At 39.7% G+C, this 19824-nt stretch overlaps 1 protein-coding gene across 1 annotated transcript; it reads left to right on the top strand.

The window, feature by feature from the left end:
• The first annotated feature begins 13257 nt into the window (after positions 1-13257).
• On the top strand, positions 13258-17913 carry sox4b (SRY-box transcription factor 4b). Its single transcript, XM_079624839.1, has one exon. It carries the CDS (start codon positions 14895-14897, stop codon positions 16029-16031), a length of 1137 nt encoding a protein of 378 aa, XP_079480965.1. The 5' UTR covers positions 13258-14894; the 3' UTR covers positions 16032-17913.
• The last annotated feature ends 1911 nt before the right edge of the window (positions 17914-19824 follow it).

Here is a 19824-nt window from a genome sequence, read left to right as displayed (position 1 = left end):
GTTCTCTAGTTTCCCCTCAGATGTGCACCCAGCTGACAAAATTAACGTTTTGCTAATATTATTTTGAATTATAAAATAATTTATTAAAACATTATTGAATTATGAATTATAAAAAACTATTTAAAAATTATATTTTTTTGCTAAAATAACGTTTTGCTAATATTTTTTTTAATAAAAACATTAATTCTGAATGTTCTATGAACATTTGAAACGTTTTTTTTAAACGTTTTTTTTCTTTGTTATGCAAACATTTGTTTTAAGCATTTTTGCAAACATTATAGGAACGCTACTTTTGAATGTTTTCTGAGCATTCTGAAACTAGTAACATTAGACAAAAAAAAAACATTAGACAAAAGTCCAACTAAAAGGTTTCAGATATAAATCATTCCATTAATGATGTAAAAATCCTTTTTTTTTTTAAGTTTTAAAGAAAACTGTTCTTTAATAACCAGATAGCTTTGAACAAATGTTTTATTAACATTACTAGAATAATGTTTGTTCATTGAGAGAAGCTTGCCAGAACCTTAGCCAAAGTTCAGGAAACGTTCCCTGTTATCAGGGAATGAGCGTGTGCTGTTAGCAGGACGTGATCTCTGTGAGAAGATAATAGCAGAGTCAGGCTGGTGACTGTGATGGTTGGCTAATGCCTCCACATTCCCCATCATCTCCAATAATGAGTCCATCTGCTTGCTGTGGCGAGCTGTCTCTCTCCATTTCACCTCCTGCTAATTCACACTTCTTGCCACCTCACATGCAACTGCACATCTCTCCCTCCATGACATCATCCCTCTTCCACATCTCCGGTGCGTGGAGAGGTCACTAGGGACCCTGCTCACCAACAGGCTCAGATTGAGCTCACTGGAGACGTGTGTCTGCCCGTGATCAGATCCTTCCCTTCCAATTACATTCAGGCCTGCAGACGAACGGGCCCGGACACTCTGCAGGGACATCTTGAGATGCTGCATATCATACAATTCCATCATCTTTATCTGAAACCTTGCTGATGCTGAAACCCTAGAATTGTGTGCTGATAGACCACCTGGGTGGAAATGTTTGCATGTGGATTGACGGTTGGATGGAAACATACAGTGCCACAGCAAGTTCCTGTAAGACCAGAGCAGCAGATCTTCGACAACAGAGAAAGCTCGATTTGAAAGGAAATTATGTCTATAGCTAATTAATTGAAAACATACATGTGCATTTTACATCAATGCCCTGAAGCACCTCTGAGGACGTGTGTGATGAGCATGAGATGAGCGGACAGACAGACAACAGTAAACACAATTTTCAACAACAATAAAAGATCTGGCACCATTTTGAGTCACTCAAAGTGTTTTCTGATGTATTAGAGTTTTCTAATAATAAAGTGAATTATTAGATGTTGTTAAAGGCTACTTGTGTGCAATTAGTGTTTCACACTGAAAAGAAATGATGTAGAAACAAATTTGTTGTGTTTACATTGTTCTTATATATATATAAGATGTAACAATGTAAACACAACAAATATATTGCAATACAACATCAACACAATAAGTACATTGAACATTTGTTTTTCTGATGTAAGTAGGCTACATAGTTAAGACACCTAATACAAAAATTTGACCAATTTCACAGATAATTACAAAGAAACAGCAAGTAACACATTTAATTAAATGTAACATTGTAATACTGAAATTGTATTTTCTTGTAAAAGACACTCCAAAAATCTTTTATTTGCAACCTTGATTTCTTTCTTTTTTTTGCAGTGTAGTGGCACAGCATGGCAAAATAATGATTGTTTCTGGACCTCTGCCGTTGCTTGGACACACAGGTAGTCTCAGTGTCTCAGTTCCAATAAGGAACAATCTTAACAAACATAAATTCTTGCTGTCCCGGCTATATTAAACCAGGCCTGCTATAGGAGAATGAGGGGAATCAGTTTTGCAACCTACCCTACTGGATATTGTGTTCAGGGTTGGATTGTGAATGCGTGAATAAACAAATGGCAACACAAATATTTTTACAGCATATATTGAGTTATTTACACAACATAATTGACCATACACACAACACAAACAAACTCCCATCATATAAAATTATCACCAATAAAATGGTCAATATCCAAAATAATGGCGTGGGTGTATGATGAAATGTCCAATAAGATGCTGATGAATGATTTAATTTAGTAAAGAAGAGCAGTCAATAGAATGAGCAGTCTTATCTGTTGATGGTAGGATATGAAATTATGAAATGTATTAGATGTCCTTGTTGGGGTAGGCCTGGAGTCATTTGAATAAAGTCCTTAGGCAGTTGCAATACTGCACACAAGCAAGCTCCAATGTTCAGCACTCTTCAAGGCAGTGTAAGTTTGCCAGTGAAACATAAAATCCTGGTTAAGCAGAAAATCAAATGTTTCTCAAGGCAGGATCATTTAGAGAACAGAAGGTGTGATATTCAAACTGAACCTGTGAACAGTGTTTTTGGTGCCACATGATTATTGCGAGTTGGGTACAAGCTTACACAGCTCTGCTACAGCAGCTGAGATTAAATGAAAGCTTGGCCGCTTTGAAAAGCTATCTGATGTGAGTGACAGGACATGTTTTTCAGATGGTACTGAATGATAAATGAGCATCACGTTCAGAAGAGCATAAGCCCAGCTTAGAGATTCACTGCCGAAACTGACGCTAATTTCAGACTCTTCAAGGCTGACGGACACGAGTTGTTGCATTTGAGCACGGCTGATGCAAACAAGAAAATCTGATTAATCATCATGCCGCTGTCTGTCACGTCTTTCCTGCCATCTTTCGCAACAGCATAACAATCTTTCTGCTGTTTCCCAATGTGTTAAAACATAAAGAAAACAGCACAAACTCTGAGGGTTATGAAACCAAAGGCTTGTTTATTTACAAGTCAGATCAAATTCTGAAACCAAAAACATGACATTAAACATTAGAATTACGCTTGTTCTTTAAATGTCACACAAACCATCTCAGCCATGGGAGTTGTTTCTTTATTACATAATAAAATGTATAATCATTGCATGTGATGGATGCTCATTATGTACTGTACATGTAGGGGCATTTTACTGAAATGTCAAAGAATTTATATTAAGCTGAGAAAAGGGATTTATAGACTGTGGTCACCATACAGCCATACATGTGACATTTGCTACTGGATGTAGATTGTCAAACAGTCAAGTCAAGTCACCTTCATTTATTATAGCGCTTTTAACAATATAGATTGTTTCAAAGCAGCTTTATAATAGAAAACTAAAGTAACAGCGATTGTTTTGGCTTTACAGCAGCTCTAAAATAAAGTTATTGTCCAGCTAAGGTTAGTTTGACTGATTCACTTCCTCGCAACGATCATTAGTTATTAACTTAGGGGCGACACGACACCGTTCTAACAGAAAACCCTTAATGCGATCCGGCCGCTCATTTGCACAAAACAGTGACTGGTAGCTCAAGAACGCAAACCATGAAATAAGTTAACCTTGAATTAACCTTGATTAATTTATAATACAGAATTTTTATCGCTTCCGCTTAGCCACGTGAACCGGAATTATCCCGACAATGTTTTATCTGTAAAGTGGTAAAGGGAAGGAGGCCTTCACAGGGGAGAGACTAGTTGACACTTCAGGACTGCGTTGTCGTCGTGACCAGGCGCATGTCCTTCATCAGATCCGGATACGGCCTGGATCCGGTGGACTGCGGTAAACCTCGGGATAAACAGAGAGACTAATATTAGCGTACACGCCATCCTTCTTATGATGTATCAAGTACATCAGGGTTTATGGGAAGTGTTCCCGGTTCCGGCTGATCTAAACTATGCAGCCTAACATTGAGTTATAGAAGTCTATAATGTGTTATGTGTATGCTAGGCCAAAGAGATGTGTTTTTAGTCTAGATTTGAACTGACAGAGTGTGTCTGCTTCCCGGACAATGTTAGGAAGATTGTTCCAAAGTTTTGGTGCTAAATAGGAAAAGGATCTACCGCCAGCAGTCGATTTTGATATTCTAGGTATTATTAACTGGCCGGAATTTTGAGATCGCAATAGACGTGAAGGACTATAATGCGTTAAGAGCTCGCTCAAGTACTGCGGAGCTAAACATGCTTTGTAATTAATCAGCAATATTTTAACATTTAATAGGGAGCCAATGCAGAGTTGACAGAACGGGGCTAATATGGTCATACTTCCTGGTTCTGGTAAGAACTCGAGCTACTGCATTTTGGACCAGCTGTAGTTTGTTTATTAAGCGTGCAGGGCAACCACCCATAATAGCAATATGTCATGAGCGCATTAACTAATTGTTTTGCATTTTTCATTGAGAGCATATTACGTCATTTAGATATATTTTTAAGATTAAAAAATGTGGTTTTACAGATACTAGACACGTGACTTTCAAATGAAAGATTGGTATCAAATTTTGATGAACAGAAGGGAAGTTTCTAAACGTAATTGCAGGAGTAGTGAACCCATCTAATCTTTCAATTAACTGCCAGAGCGCATAAGCAGCCGCTCACCTTGCTCTGGCATCAGTTGTTTTGGCATCCCTCCACATCCACCAACATAATTTAGGCATCTTGCTACCAGATTCCTCTTCCAAGCATTAATAGTCCCACTGGGGGGTATATCTAAGCTGACTTTCTCGAGCCTCTCCACTGCGGACAGCAAGCCAAATACGCTTAACCTTAATAGCTTAAAGACATGGGCAAATGATCTCATGAAAAAGGTTTCCCTGAACATTCTTCCACTGGTCAGCCAAAGATTGGTTGAGTCAGTGTTGTTGTTATTGTGTTAGGCTGGTCAGATTAAAACAATAGCATCAGAGTGCTACACTTTTCATGGGAATTGATAATGTCTTATTTACAACGAGAACGCACTTTAACATGCAACAATGATGGACTTCAGCCTTAAAATAATTATTTGACATTGTGAAAATACCATTATATTCCTGTCAGTGATTTTAGTATTCCTAACTGATACTATCCACACTCAGTGACTCAAAACATTGAAAACAATTCTGCCTGACATCTAAAAAAAAAATTAGTAGGCTACTCACACTGCCTGACATCAAGTGATTTAAAGTGCTAAAGACTTAAAGGGCTAGCTTTAGCTCGTACACATATAATATGATACATGGCAACAGAAAGGCCAGTGGTATTAGAATCTCATGGAGTGTGTGATAGAGATAGAGGCTGTAATTATGATGCCTGATACACTCGTTGTTATCCAGACCAGTTGATTAATCTGTTACGCATTATGCAGTTCAAGGGTGAAGAATAGAGATGTGGCTGCTAAACATCTTGCCATGTTTTTGTGTGTTGTGTATATTGCTTTTTGGTACTTTTAATGACAACAATTGATAGTGAATTCATAGAGCTCAGATCCTGAATAATGACAGTGGTACATTGTACTGGAGACACAAGACATAATGCACAAAGATACAACATTGCAGCATTTGCTTTTATGTGTCTTTATTCATAATAATGTCATGAAATTATGCATATTTAAAACAAATAAAAGGTACATATAAATATAAATATCACAGAACAAAGCGCTTTAAAAAACAGCAACATCATGAAATCTCACATTACACAGATGTGGATATATGACCTAGAAAACTTAACCATATTTCCATCTTCTACTGTGTAATTAAAGACACGGAGTATCCAATTTAGCACATCTTCATCTTACATCTCTCCTTGTCTGTATGTGAAACTGATCTGATCATTCAATATTAATATCTTAGAGAACTGTAAAAAGAAGACATTTAAATGTAAATGACAACAAATGGTAACACTTTATTTTACAGTGTCCTTGTTACACGTTACATGTACTTACCACAGTAATAACAGTAAATTATGTAAGGGATAATGTAAATACCTGGATGTACCTTATCCCGCTTATTACACGGCTACTTGCCACAAAAATAAATAATTAGACACAAACAAATGTATCTGACTTGAAATATTTTATTAGCTCTTTAACGCAAAGCTTCTGTGCAGCGGAGAGAGCATTTGCAGCGCGGCAAGTTCAAACTAGATGGACATTCAAGAGATACGGTTTACAGTCATACCAAATTAAACAGCATTTCGCCACATAAATAATATGGAGATAAGAGTTATTGATTTCAGATTAAACTATTTTAAAATCGTACCTGTTTGTATTTTATAATCCAAGAGTGCACAAAACAATAGTCACAAAATGGCAGCAGCTGTGTTTGTATGAACAAGAGAGAGCTAGTCCATAATACTGGATGGCATAATTAAATAACTGTATACAAAATATTGATTTGACTGAGTTTTAATTATTTATTAGCTCACCAAATGCAAAACTTCCACGAAGAAAAAACATTCCTTGCAGGCATATAGCACTGCTGACTTCAGTAACCCGGATGAGTCTGTGTTTGTTTTGAGCGGTTGTTATCTGGGACAACACGATCTCATGAAAGTGCGTATCTATACCACGAATGTTATTTCTCGTGCCATTTATACGCCAAAATTGTTTTTTTGTGTGTGTGTACATATACGCACTGAAAACCCTTGGGTAGGTTTAGGGGTGGGGAGTGCGTACGTAAAACACGCCATAATGTGCACCCAAAAACTATTTTTGGCTAAATGGCACGAGAAATAACATTTGTGCTATAGATACGCACTCACATGAGATCGGGCTGGAATAATTTACCGCTGGATAGCGCTATTGACCAATCAGAATCAAGTATTCCACAAAGCCGTGTAATAAGCATAATTATAGGCAACTATCCCTCAACCAAATCCTAATCCTACCCTAACCCTATAGTAAATACATGTAGTTAATTAAAATTACTCAGTACTTAAATGTAAAATTTCACTGTAACAATGACACCTTAAAATTAAGTGTAACCCAACAAATTTCTCATGTTCTAACCACAATGAGGATTTAAATTAAATTGGCAGAAAAAGAAAAAAAAAAGATACAAACCCAGTAAGAGATTTATAAATGTGGTAGTAACTAAAACAAAATGTTTTCAATATGTTCTTTGTACAGCAAACATATTTCGCATCTGGATCAGTTAACTGCAATTATCTGTCGCTAAATCATTGTTGCTTGTGATAAAACTGAAAAAAAAAAAAAAAAAACACACTAGCTATTGCCATGCATAACACTAAAATACAAATACAAAGAGCAATTGGCGCCCATTGTTTCCTGGTGTTGTTATCTACCATTAGACATCGTTTCTCCGTCAAGTGTTTAAATCGTGTTTTCTGTGCGTCTGTAGGACAAGCCCATCAGAAACAGCCATCAGTCACTAATATCATATCACAGCACTGTTTAAAGATCAGCCTTACTCCAAAAGACAGAGTCGTAAATGAGCATATGCGATAGAGAATAGAAGTGTGTGTATGTGTGTGTGTGTGTATGAAGACACAAATTTGTATAATGACATGTGTATTACACTGGTATTACAACTTAAACGTGGTTTATGAGGACATTTCATGAGTCCTCAAAATTCAAATAGCTTGATAAATATAAAAAACAATATTTTATTAAAAATTTAATAATGCAGAATGGGTAGGTTTAGGGATAGTGGCAGTGTAAGGGGATAGAATATACAGTTTGTACAGTATAAAAACCATTACGCCTATGGAATGTATAGCAAGTATAGCAAAAAAACTGTCTGTGTGTGTGTGTGTGTGTGTGTGTGTGAGAGAGAGAGAGAGAGAGAGAGAGAGAGAGAGAGAGAGAGAGAGAGAGAGAGAGAGCAAAGCGAAATACACTCACAGGAAAAACAGGAGGCGAAGAGGGAAGAGAGCAGAAGGCGAAGGATACATTTTTGCCATAACCTGTTAGCGCTGTCGTGCTGCTCCACTTGTCGTGCCCAGACCGTCTGACTGCTCTGCTCCTCACACAGCTCCACAGAGGCAGACAGCGGGCATGCAGTCAGCGCGGTCGCGTCCTAGCCCTGGTAGATGTGTTCCCCAAATGCCGCCTGATAAGAGGGGCTCAGAGCAGCAACTAATTCACCATGAAACTGTCGCCAGAGCCTGACTGATTGATCACTGCTGAAGGAGAAGAGGAAGAAACAGTTGGAAAGGAGCTGATCCCCAAGAGATATGGCAAGGCGTGCCAGTTTCCCTCCAGCAGCTCAGGAAAAGAGAGCGAGGGAGAGAGAGAGAGAGAGTCTGCAATCCCTCTGATTCTCCACACGATGGCTGCTGCTGGCGGAGAGCAGCTCCGCTGGTTAAGAGCGACGCAGCAGCGTTCCTCGCTCTCTCTCACTTGCGGCTTCCAGACAGCACTGGGATCGATTTAGGTCAGCTTGTCTGGGGCAGCGCTCTCCCCTGATTCACCCGCTGAAAGCGAGACTCCAGGAATCTATTATCCAGTTATACAGGATGATCGCATATGTCCCGGAACAGGATAGGTCCGGCATGGGAGAGGCCTGTGGTCAAAGCCCATCACGACATTCCAGTGCCAAGCAGACCAAAGAAGATGCTTTCATTCCTTCAAGGAAGCGTGTACCTCTGGGATCGGCTGCAAGCATGCAAACTCTTTGGGGAAATGCTGTATTCCTCATGGAAACCCAGTGTATAGATCCAAGCTTTTTCAAAAATGTGCCTCCAAACTTCACAGACTCGGTCACGTTCTCCGAAGAAAGCCTTCCAAGCAAGAAGAGGCTTGAAGAAGGAATAGTTTGGGAGAGACAAGACAAGAGAGCTGTCTCACTCCCTCCCTCCTTAAAACAGAAGCGAGTGCAGTGTGTGTGTAGGGTTGGAAATGTGTGTGTGCCTTGGCTGCCGCAGTGCGTCTGAGGGGAGAGAGGAGAGAAACTCGAGCAGTCCGACTCTGCCCAGAGACGCCCGTGCAAACTGGAGATACAGCAGCCAAATGATCGGAGGTCAGCTGACGCATCTGCCATCGCTCAGCATCCTACCCAGACCGGGACTGCCAGCATGGAGCCGAGGAGAGAGAGCGACACAGAGGATCAAAGCACAGGGAATCCCTCACCAATGCATTTGACTGCCAGGTGCTTCCTGATGCTCTAACATGACGTGGGCTTCTGGGAGAGCGCTCAGATCTTGGGGGCTTAGTCTTTAACTTGAATATGAGATGCTGCTTAAAGTGGAATATTAATTGGGGAGTCATAATACTTAATGTAATTATTGGTAAGGGGAGAAGTCATAGTGAAATAACTACACACTGTACAAATATGAAAATAAATCTGCTCATTTTAGGGGTGTGGGGTGGATGAAAAGTCGGCTGGGTGAAGCCCTCTAAAATAGAGTCTATAGAGTCTAGAAACTATGGACTATGGACTGGTCAATGATTCCTCTCACAACCAGTTTTTAGTCTGGTCTATAAAACCCAGAGAGGAACCTTTTTTATTACACAGTGATTTTCTATTGCGAAACAAACCATAAGACGCGATGCACAAAAAACCATACATGAATGTGCACAGCCTAAATCTCACAGTGTCAAGATTTTCTTAAACCCACACACTTTTGTAAGGTCAGGACCAATGATGTAAAGGAGAGAAAGAACATGAGAGCTCATCGGACGTGTTGAATGGGGAAAAAAATTGTGGTCTGGTAATTGCTCTGTGCTCTAAGGTCACTTCAGAGGAGTGCGCCTACACTGTGGTCAGGTGAAAGTGTTAATACACCATATGTCTCTGTAATTGACCAAAAAACCTGCCTTGTCTGGCCAACACCACCTGCTCAACGCCACTCTTTTTCATCCTGAATAAATTAAAAGTCCTGAATGTTTTTTTATTCACTGTGCTCTGAAAATTGTAAATAACATTGTAAAATGCTTACATATACAGTGTATTTTGCCCAAATCAATATTTTATCGATCATGCTTTTAGGCAATTTTTTGCACTTTTACAAAAAATCCAGCTTGATATTCAGATACATTTTAATTTCATTACAATATATTTTATGTATTATAAATAAATGGGAATTAACGAGACGATTATCCAATGTGTTTCTTGTATCAGATATAAACCTATTATATTGGTTGTTTATATTGGTTTCCTTGGTTGTTTTTAAATGTGCTTTATAAATAAAAGTTGTATTATATTATATTAGGCATATTATTAAGACATTTTGGCAACAGATTTCGGTCTGAGCAGATATTACAGGGGGATGAAAAACAGCTTTAGCACTAACAGAACTAAAAATCACGTCAGCAATGAATCTCTGGACACTGACAACAAGCATTAAGTTTTGGAAAAAATCCCTGTAATGATCTTCCCAGCCCTTTCTGAACAGCCAAGTCTCTTGAGCTTCTTTAGATGAAGGCATCTGTTGAATTTATAAATGTACTTTCTTACAGAAGTCACAAGCATGAACTATTGTGTTAAAGGCATATTCCAACTGTTATTGATCACGATCACATAAAGAAGAGAAAAGACAGATAGATGAAACATCAGTGACGTTCATTTCACTTCAGAATTTCATTTCTGCTTTTGAATGAATGGCAAAAACATCTGCCCTGATTTCCAAACACAAGAACAAAACATGACAATGCTGTTTTTGCATACACATTTCCTTAACATTCATGTTAAATACACAGGCAAATCGAGGAGGTAAAATGAGAGCAGATGGGCCCTCTCTCCTCAATGCCCTGCTTCTCTTTCTTTCACACACATTAACTCACTTTTCTTTAACCCTATCTTTAATCTCCATTTCAGGTTTTCCCTTGTGGTCAGGTGTGAAGAGCTTGACGTTTGCCTGTAATTGGTGTTGAGTCACTTTGTCATTTCAGTGGAAAATGTGTCAACTTTTTTCTTTTTTTTCTTTTGCAGTTTTAATCGACAATAGATAGCTCTTTTTTTGGGTCATATTTCGTTGTTGTTGTTTTAGGATACTTTCTTATTTTATGTTAATATGTGGTGTGGGCCAGCAATGAATTCACATTTGTGTCTCATCAGATGGTCTTACATTGACTAGGACTACATCCTCACACATTTCACAGTCGGTAGTGGCCACAAAATCATAGAATTTCAGCATTTTATCTCTTCTTTTCATTGCAGGTGTCAACATCAAGTGTTCTTTATCAGGTGTGTCTCTAACCTGTTACCCTGCTCTCGCTATGCTTATATGCACATTGTGAGCTCAAAACAAGAGCTTCCACTGCATGTCTGATGCCTGCCACCTACTTTTGTCACACTCTTTTAAAGCTCCTCAGGGGACAGTGAGTTGTGGTGTGTATGGACATGAACCTCAGGGGAATCCACTGTTCTGCAGCCAAACATATCTCCAAAGGGTTTAGAACCAAGGCAGTGTGTGTGTGTGTGTGTGTGTGTGTGTGTGTGTGTGTGTGTGTGTGTGTGTGTGTGTGTGTGTGTGTGTGTGTGTGTGTGTGTGTGTGTGCGTGCGTGCGTGTGCGTGTGTGTGTGTGTTTGCAATTCACACATCCCAGAGGATTTTAGCTGCATGACTAAAATAACAAACTCTGTGACTTTACATTAAAAGGTATACATATTGTTGTTACTATTACAACTGATATAGATTTGATATATTGTAACTGGGTAAAAATGGCATTATGAATATTTAGATGAGACAGCTTTCTGAGAAATTATCCAAAAAACATCTAATCTAACCTTTCTTCACATATCTCTGTCTTTCATGCTTCCATCCAACCCTGGCACAGATGTCCACACTGCCCTTGCTGAACTTTCAAAATCAAAGTTTGAAAACAAAAGTCTTGTCAATAGGCATGCTGGGAGCTGTGTCTACAAATGATTAACTCGGCATTACCAGACAGGTGCTCAGTTGATAAGATAAGATGTATCTGAAGCAGCTGTACAAATATACATTGCATGATACGGTGATCAATATCTTCATTATAGCACAGCAGATGTGCGGTATCTTGTCAGTGAATGACACAGATTTATGTACATGTGTGCCCTACACAAGGTGTCTATATGTCAGTTCACAAAAAAACATGATCTTAGTGTGCACACAACTCTGCATATGACTCAACATAGTGTCATCTCAGAGCAGATTATTCCTCAATAATCATTATTCATAGTGTTGGCTGTGCATTGCAGAACTGTAGAATGGTAAATAATGTCAAGAACTAACATTGGTGGAACATCTAATTAGCATTTTTCTAATTATTTCTAATTATTTGCAGCTTTTATTACCTCAACTCTGGACCTTGAGGTTTACTTTCCTGGAAACTCAAGGTCCAGCTTTGATCAAACTCATCAGCCTATAACTTTCTAGTAATCCTGAAGACCTTAGATGTTCAGATGTGTTTGATCGGGGTTGGCGCAAAACTCTACAGGAAAGTGGACCTCGAGGGCCTGAGTTGAGAACCCCTGTAGTAGAAAAGGAATATTTGTAAATGAATTACTATATTTATTTGTTGTGCCTTATAGGATTAAAACACTGTTTTTATTTTTTTACCAGAATAGTTACAGCACAGAGAAAATTGAAATTGAAAAGAACATGAGATAAATTTTGGCAATACATATATAAATTGAACTAAATTATATAACATTTATTGTGTGTGTAAGCTAAGTGCACATAATTTGTTGCAATACAAAAAAAAAACAAAAAAAAAAACAAGAAAGAAAATTGAGTTTCAATAGGCTAGTTCTCAGCCCAATCACAGAGCATACATTATAAAAGCTGATTACTGGATATTCCAGTGTCCAGGCAATAATACTGCCAATAAATCAGATAGTAGACTATACTTATAATTTTGTTGTGTGTTATAGACACCCTGCACCTGCTGCTTGGCGCAGTTTGCACGTTTACAGTCGCGAGCTGTTCAGCTGCGTCACGCGCCAACACAAGCCATAAAGTATGCAATACACTCCCCCTCCCCGCGTGTATAAAGATAACACGTTTTACTATCGTTATTTACAGATATCCATGATGCGTTTATTTATATGTGTGCTTTATAGACTATTTTAATTCAAGATGAAGTTAAAAAAAATATGCAGAGCCGATGTGTGTGTGTGTGTGTGTGGCAGTTTTACACCGAGATCAAACACTTGCGTCTCAACTGTCATTTTACATACGTAGGCTACATAACAGTCGTTTTATTCCTAAAAATAAGCAATAGGCATTATGTAATTTTATGTCATGTATGAGAGAAAGGTTTAATTAATATGGATCCATGTTATAGCCTACGTATCGTTTTGATTTCTCCTGAGGGAGGTTGAACAATTCATATGAACAATTCATGACCCATGAACATGAAACCACAATGAAGGGCTCAAAGCTACTTTTTTGCTGATTTATCCTTAAGTGAAATGTTTGACTTTTTTTTTTTTTTTTAGATCTCTTGCTTCAGCGTATGTTTTGGGTAAACGATAACAAGGATGACAAACAAGTATAACAAACCGTTGTGAAATATATCTCGGATGGTCGTTATGTAATTATTTAACAAATATACATTCTGTTGCATTAAAAGCAAACGAAACGCGTCCCTTGGCTCCACTCTGCCATCTAGCGTCACTCCAATCCGGTGTTTTTTCAACGGTAGATCTGGATTAGTAGACTAGATTTGGTAGATTCGGGGTAAATAACAAATCGCGTATGACTGTAGACCTCTAGCCCTAATCATGAACATGAACCAGTCTCACTATCTCCGTGATGCACCACTGAACACTGGAGCATGGGCAGGAAAGGGGTCCGAATGGAAGGGTGGCATTCGGTGTCAACTTGCTCCAGTCAGTGCATTCAGCGAGTTAAGTTCTCTTGACGAGACGTTGAGAGTGTTGCTCAACCTGAACTTCGAAAATGAACACTGCTGCTGTTGTGTGTTTTGTTTAGGGGGTTAGGGGCGTGCGTTCTGTGACAATGGACCGCCCGGCTTTTCAGCGGCTCCACCTCTTTTGATTCAGCAGAACATTAATGCGCATAGACTCGAGACCGGACTCAGTTACAGTGGAAGCGGTGTGTCTGTCAATGCACTGCCTAACACAGCCACGAGCTTGAGAAATGAGCTGACTTGGTGGCAGATATTGATGAATACACAGAAAGCTTTAATTTATTTATGTATATGATACTTTATAATTTTATAAAAAAATGATAGCCTACTTTATAATTTATCTTATTTATTTATTTTTTTTATTTTTTTTATGTAGACCTAATGGCTGTTTTGTTTTTAAATGTAAGTGCTTGTTTTGATTTAAAACATATCCAGCTTCATGTTCTAACTCAAAGCAGTATGTGTCTGTATTTATGCATTCAAATATCACACCTCCCTTGTCTACAAGCAGAAAAAAAAAACAATCGTGTACCTTTAAAACTAAGTTTGTCGTGTATACTGGAATGAGGTCAGACCCAAAGCTCCTCATTGCACGCGCTGATTATTATTAGATTCCTTTTTCAGCCAATGAAAAGAGAGTGGGCGTGTTTTGGCGCAGGGAAGGCTAGAAACAGCCTATGATTGGCTGGCCGCTGTCGCTATTATACCATTGGAAACGGATAAAGCTGTATGAGGCAGAATAGAACTCTGTTGAAACTTACAGACTGCTTTTAAGAGACGGACCCTTGCTAGCATTACATGGTTTTCCCGCATGGTTTAACGGGGGAAGGATATGCAGAAGGAGTCAGATATCTTCCGAAACTTGAACAGAGCTTTTGCTGCATCGCAGCGCATACCATAACACTGAGCTTTCGCATAGCTGCGCTCAGATACAAACTTTCAACTGCTCATCGACTGTTATACAACATTATCAATGGATGCACGGACACTGTGGAAATCGGAAACTGTATCAGCTCATTGAACTATATGATAAAGCCCCGAAACAAAACTTTAGACACACAAGCCACTGCACTAAGCACGACAGAAAGAGTGTGGTGCACCAGCCGCCTCGGCTCTCCTAAGGACTATTCTCAGACTGAGTTTTCTTTAGCGACACGTTGGACTTGAGAGTTCACGCGCTCTCTCTCAGACTGTAGTAATGGTCCAGAAAACAAGCAGCACGGAGAACCCCGATGCGCTCTTTGCTGGGGACTCCTCTGATTCCGGCGCGCTGGATCTGGACATGGCTTCCTCTCCGACCCCTGGTTTCACGGCATCCGGGGGTGACAAGCTTGACCCCGGCTGGTGCAAAACCCCCAGCGGTCACATCAAGAGACCAATGAACGCGTTCATGGTGTGGTCGCAAATCGAAAGGCGCAAGATAATGGAGCAGTCGCCGGACATGCACAACGCGGAGATCTCCAAGAGACTTGGCAAGCGCTGGAAGCTCCTGAAAGACAGCGACAAGATTCCCTTCATCCGAGAGGCGGAGCGGCTCAGACTCAAGCACATGGCAGACTACCCAGACTACAAGTACCGGCCGAGAAAAAAGGTAAAGTCAGGCGGCCCCAAACCGAGCGAGAAGGGAGAAAAGATCAGCGGGAGCAGCAGCACGAGTGCCGGATCGAAACCGTCCTCAAAAAAGAACGGGAGCCCCAGATCAACCAGCAAGCCGCACAAAATAGTTTTGGGTAGCGCGAAGGCGGCGTTTCCCGAACAGGGACCCGCGGATCACCACTCTCTTTACAAATCCAAGTCGGCGTCAGCTTCCAAGCAAATTCCCGACAAGAAGGCAAAGCGGGTTTACATTTTCGGAGGCAGCAGCGGCATAAGCCCGTCTTCAGCAGCTGTGCCCGCCAGTCCGACCCTGAGCAGCTCCGCCGATTCCAGCGACCCGCTGAGCCTGTACGAGGACGGCGCGACGAGCGGCAAGGAAGGCGCTGATTCCCCCAGCAGCTCGTCCTCGGACCGCCACAGGTACAGCAGCATGCGAGCGTCTTCACCCACTCCGTCCGCGTCACACTCGTCCTCCTCATCCCAGTTCTCCTCTTCTTCCGACGAGGAACTCGACGACGACATGCTGGACATTAACCCGAGCCCGGGTTTTGACAGCATGTCCATGGGAAGCATCGGCTCCTCGGTGCTGGACAGAGACTTTGACATGCATTTTGAATCCGGGGCTTCACATTTCGAGTTCCCCGACTACTGCACCCCTGAGGTGAGCGAAATGATTTCAGGGGACTGGTTGGAGTCGACCATTTCTAACTTGGTGTTCACGGCTCACGTTTTGAACTAGAGAAAGTTGAGGAAATACTTCTGAGGAAGAACACTGAACAAAAGGGATAGCAGACAAGTGTGTTTGTAAAATAAGCCACCATGTGAGGGGTCCCGCGCGTGAGACAACGGCAACGCGCTGAAAAACAAAAGCCACGATGCTTTCGTGAAACGCTGGCAGGATGGAAAAGTGCCGCTAAACATTTTGTCGCGAGTGGGCCGAAGTTATTTCCCCGTGCTCGGCACGAGACGACAGGAGGAAATTCACGAGGAGTGTTTGAGAAAACACGTTCTGAACTGGAAACTGATCGATTTGCACGTACATGAAGGAGGGCTTCTGTCGTCTGTTTTAATCATTTTTACATCAACAGAGACGTTTATGAACTTTAATGGACTTGTGGACTTTATTGCTTAAAGAGGTAGCCTACTGAAATATAGGCTGTTTTTCAGCATGGCGGATTTATTGGCAAGGTGGGTTGACAAAAGACAAACGTTTTTTACATTAAGAAAGGGGGGAAAATAGCGCATGTTATCTGTCCTCTCTCTTGTATTGAGAATTCTGTAAGACTGTCGAACAGTTTAACCAACGTTAGGATTATTTAAATGGATAGATGGCGCTATGTTTGATTTCCTACTCGCAGGAAAAAAAAAATCACCAGCTGTTTTCATTCTTAACTTCAGGATTCAAATACAAACTCAAATCTGTGCTGAACTTTATATACTACTCTCTACAATTCAGGACCAAAACTCTTTAAGTTTCTGAAACTATTGAGAAATACTGTTAAGTTTTGTCATGGCTGTTTCCTTTTCTGTGTTCTTCAGATGCCATTTTTTTTATATGGATGTATTTATATAGGCCACTGGCCAAACAGTTCGTCATATTTTTATGTTCTTGTACACTCGCATCTGTCTGTTTCCTTCTCCGAAGAAGGGCTAGAGTTTTAACCTTTGTTTTTTTATATTTAAATGTAGACTTTTGACACTTAAAGAGAGGAAACGTTTGATTATTTTCTCAGTGTATTTTTGTACAAATATATATAAATGGGGGGTGTCATAGGTGTAAATCGCTGTTTTGGATTTCGTAATTTGAAGAGGCAGGTGGTCGGTTGTCTCTGAATCGACCTCCTGTTTCATGTTTACAGTCTCAATCTGCAGGCGTCTTAAAGACACACACTCCAAAACCCAGTTCAAGCCAACATGTGCTTCGTTTTTTTACATTTTCTCTGAGCGTGCCGAAATAAACAGATTGTAGCTTTAACACGAGCGATTTTCTTGGCGTTTTATATCTTGAGAAACCACTGGATGGAAAATCGTTACACATTCAAAATGGTCCATTTGAGATTCGCGACGATTATGTACTGCGTTCCTCGCTGTATTTGAATATTTAATCTTTTATACTTGTCCATAAGTAGGCCTATAGCTAATTGTTTTAGTATCTTAAGGCATGGTGAATAGATTTGTATTTCCGATTCAGGTTTTTAGCTGTTGTGTTAAAAAAAGCAAGAAAAAAAAACATCTTTGTACAGCTGTATCATAGGCAAAAGGATTGTGTGTTTATGTATGTTTTTGCGCTTTATCTCGATCGGCACTAGAATGGCTATCTTTAAACATTCTTGCTTAGCTACTTCATTTCAAGATGGTTGTTAAGGATTTTATATATACATTGGAAATATATTAACTTTATTTTCATCCATTCTGTGCAATATGCTGTGTAGAAATCTTGTTTTGTCTTATCATGCCATAAATCTCATGCCAGCTTATTGTGTCAAGTCACTGCCTGACAGACTGTTCATAAACTCCTGTACAGAACTTTTTCATAAAGGAAATAAACTCAGCTGGAACTGAACCCTAAACACTGCTCCGTTGACTCACTTCCTCATTTGCATAAGTGGGCGTGTCATCTTTGATCCCGATGAACCGTCTGCCTTGTCTGTTTGGACTTGCAAAGCACATATTACTTGCCTCAACGATTTTTTAACGCTCACATAACAGCAGCTGTGCACGCTGCATGTTGCTTATACTGTAAGTGGCTCTTATATCTGAGCAAGTTTACAAAGGTCTGCGGGTCAATGCACAAGACTTAGGCTATGCCTCAGTGACAGTCATTTGAATGTGCATGTGCCAGGCTATCGAGATGCTCCTTGATTATGAATATACACTGAAAGGTGATCCATGTGGCTTCATGCACTCAGTGACTGGCTGTCTAGCTAGCAGACTACATCTCCCCTCCCCCTCCTCCAGACAGTCTGGGCTCCTAGAGAGGGGGATGGGCTGCAATCGGGCCCTTCACCACCAAACACAACCTTCATCGTTTATTGCCCTGATATTTCTCCTGTATTATGTGAGATTGCCATGAAACATGTGCATAATGTAATATATGGGACTACATTTAAGAATGCATAAACAATACACATGGCATTGGAAATAACACGCATGCAAAGAGCCGTGGTAGGCTTATTATTGTACGTCCAATGCAATATTCTGTATTGTACATTCCTCTCGCCGGTAGTGTGGGTGTTACCACAGAGCCCAAAGAACGACTCAGCAGGGGTTCTGGCCAGATCTGTTCTCCAGAGGGAGGGGTGTCAGACAAGAAGCGGAGAGAAACCTGCCTGTCTCTGAGGACAGCAGCGAACGAAAGCTTAGATATTACATTGTAAGTACTCTCAGTGCAGTTTGGCGGGGGTGCAGTCATTGTCTTGTAGGCAGCTCATTATATTACTGTATCCTCTATAAAAAGAAAAAGGTTTATCTTTCATAAGATACTTCCTGACAGCCGCTAGAAGAAGAAAGGCACCAGTTTTTCCATTTCATTGCCTTACAAAATGACAGAAGAGCCTCTAATGTGTATAGTATCTTTCATGATGTGTTGCCAAATATAGGCCTAAAATATAATTTGCTGTACTAAAGTGAGAAAAGATTTGATTTTTTTACTGATAAATTGCTTCTGTGAATAGAAGTTAAAAAGTAAGTAACATTATTGATGCAAGAATAGGTTCATTTGTACCGGTTTTCTTGATTGTTGTGTTTTAGTCACTACAAGACATTTTAAGTGATCATTAATTTTGTACTATTGTCACCAACTGGCCTATAATTCAGTGACAAAACAATGGCTAATTATATCTTATTGCATTTAGATTATGTGCATATCTGTTAACAATCTTTGAGACTGAACAAGATTAATTTACTGTGAACATGATTTTGACACGTTTCCTTTCTGTACTGAAATGTGTTTATTGTGCTCATGTAAGTAACATTAATAATAATAATAGGGAACAAATCCAAATGGTAGGAATATTGATCCAGAACTGGATAAAACACTGTGGCACTGAAATGTTTCAAATGAAAACATCTTTCCTCTACCATTCCTTTTAAAATACGGTGATCTTTGCATTTTAAATGAAGTTCCTTTGAACTCAAAACAGTTTGTTAATTGTGATGCAGGTTTGGTGTGTGTGCTGATCTCACCTTTAATGAGATTCATTAACTAAAACATATGGGGCATAAAGACAGAATATTCAGGTTTTGTCAGGACAACCAAAGCACTAAGGAGAATTTGAAAGGGTGTTTTTTTAATTTTTCACCCACAATGTGTGTCTAGTGTGGCACATGCAAACTGCCAAGTGTATATGAATGAAATGCATAAACATGTTGTTTTTGTAAACAACATGTTTCAGTTAAAAAAGTGCAAAAACATGTATTTTAATGTGTCTTATTAAACATATTTAAACTATCTTTTAAATCAGTCAGGTCAGTCGCACAATGTCATCATTATAACTGATAACATTTTAAATAATAATAATAATAACATTAAA

Source organism: Phoxinus phoxinus (assembly GCF_949152265.1).
Source record: "Phoxinus phoxinus genome assembly, chromosome: 10".
Lineage (NCBI taxonomy): Eukaryota > Metazoa > Chordata > Actinopteri > Cypriniformes > Leuciscidae > Phoxinus > Phoxinus phoxinus.
This window is presented reverse-complemented; position numbering and strand designations above follow the sequence as displayed.

Coding starts and splice junctions, on each gene's coding strand:
- sox4b (XM_079624839.1), top strand. CDS start 14,895: ATGGTCCAGAAAACAAGCAGCACGGAGAACCCCGATGCGCTCTTTGCT.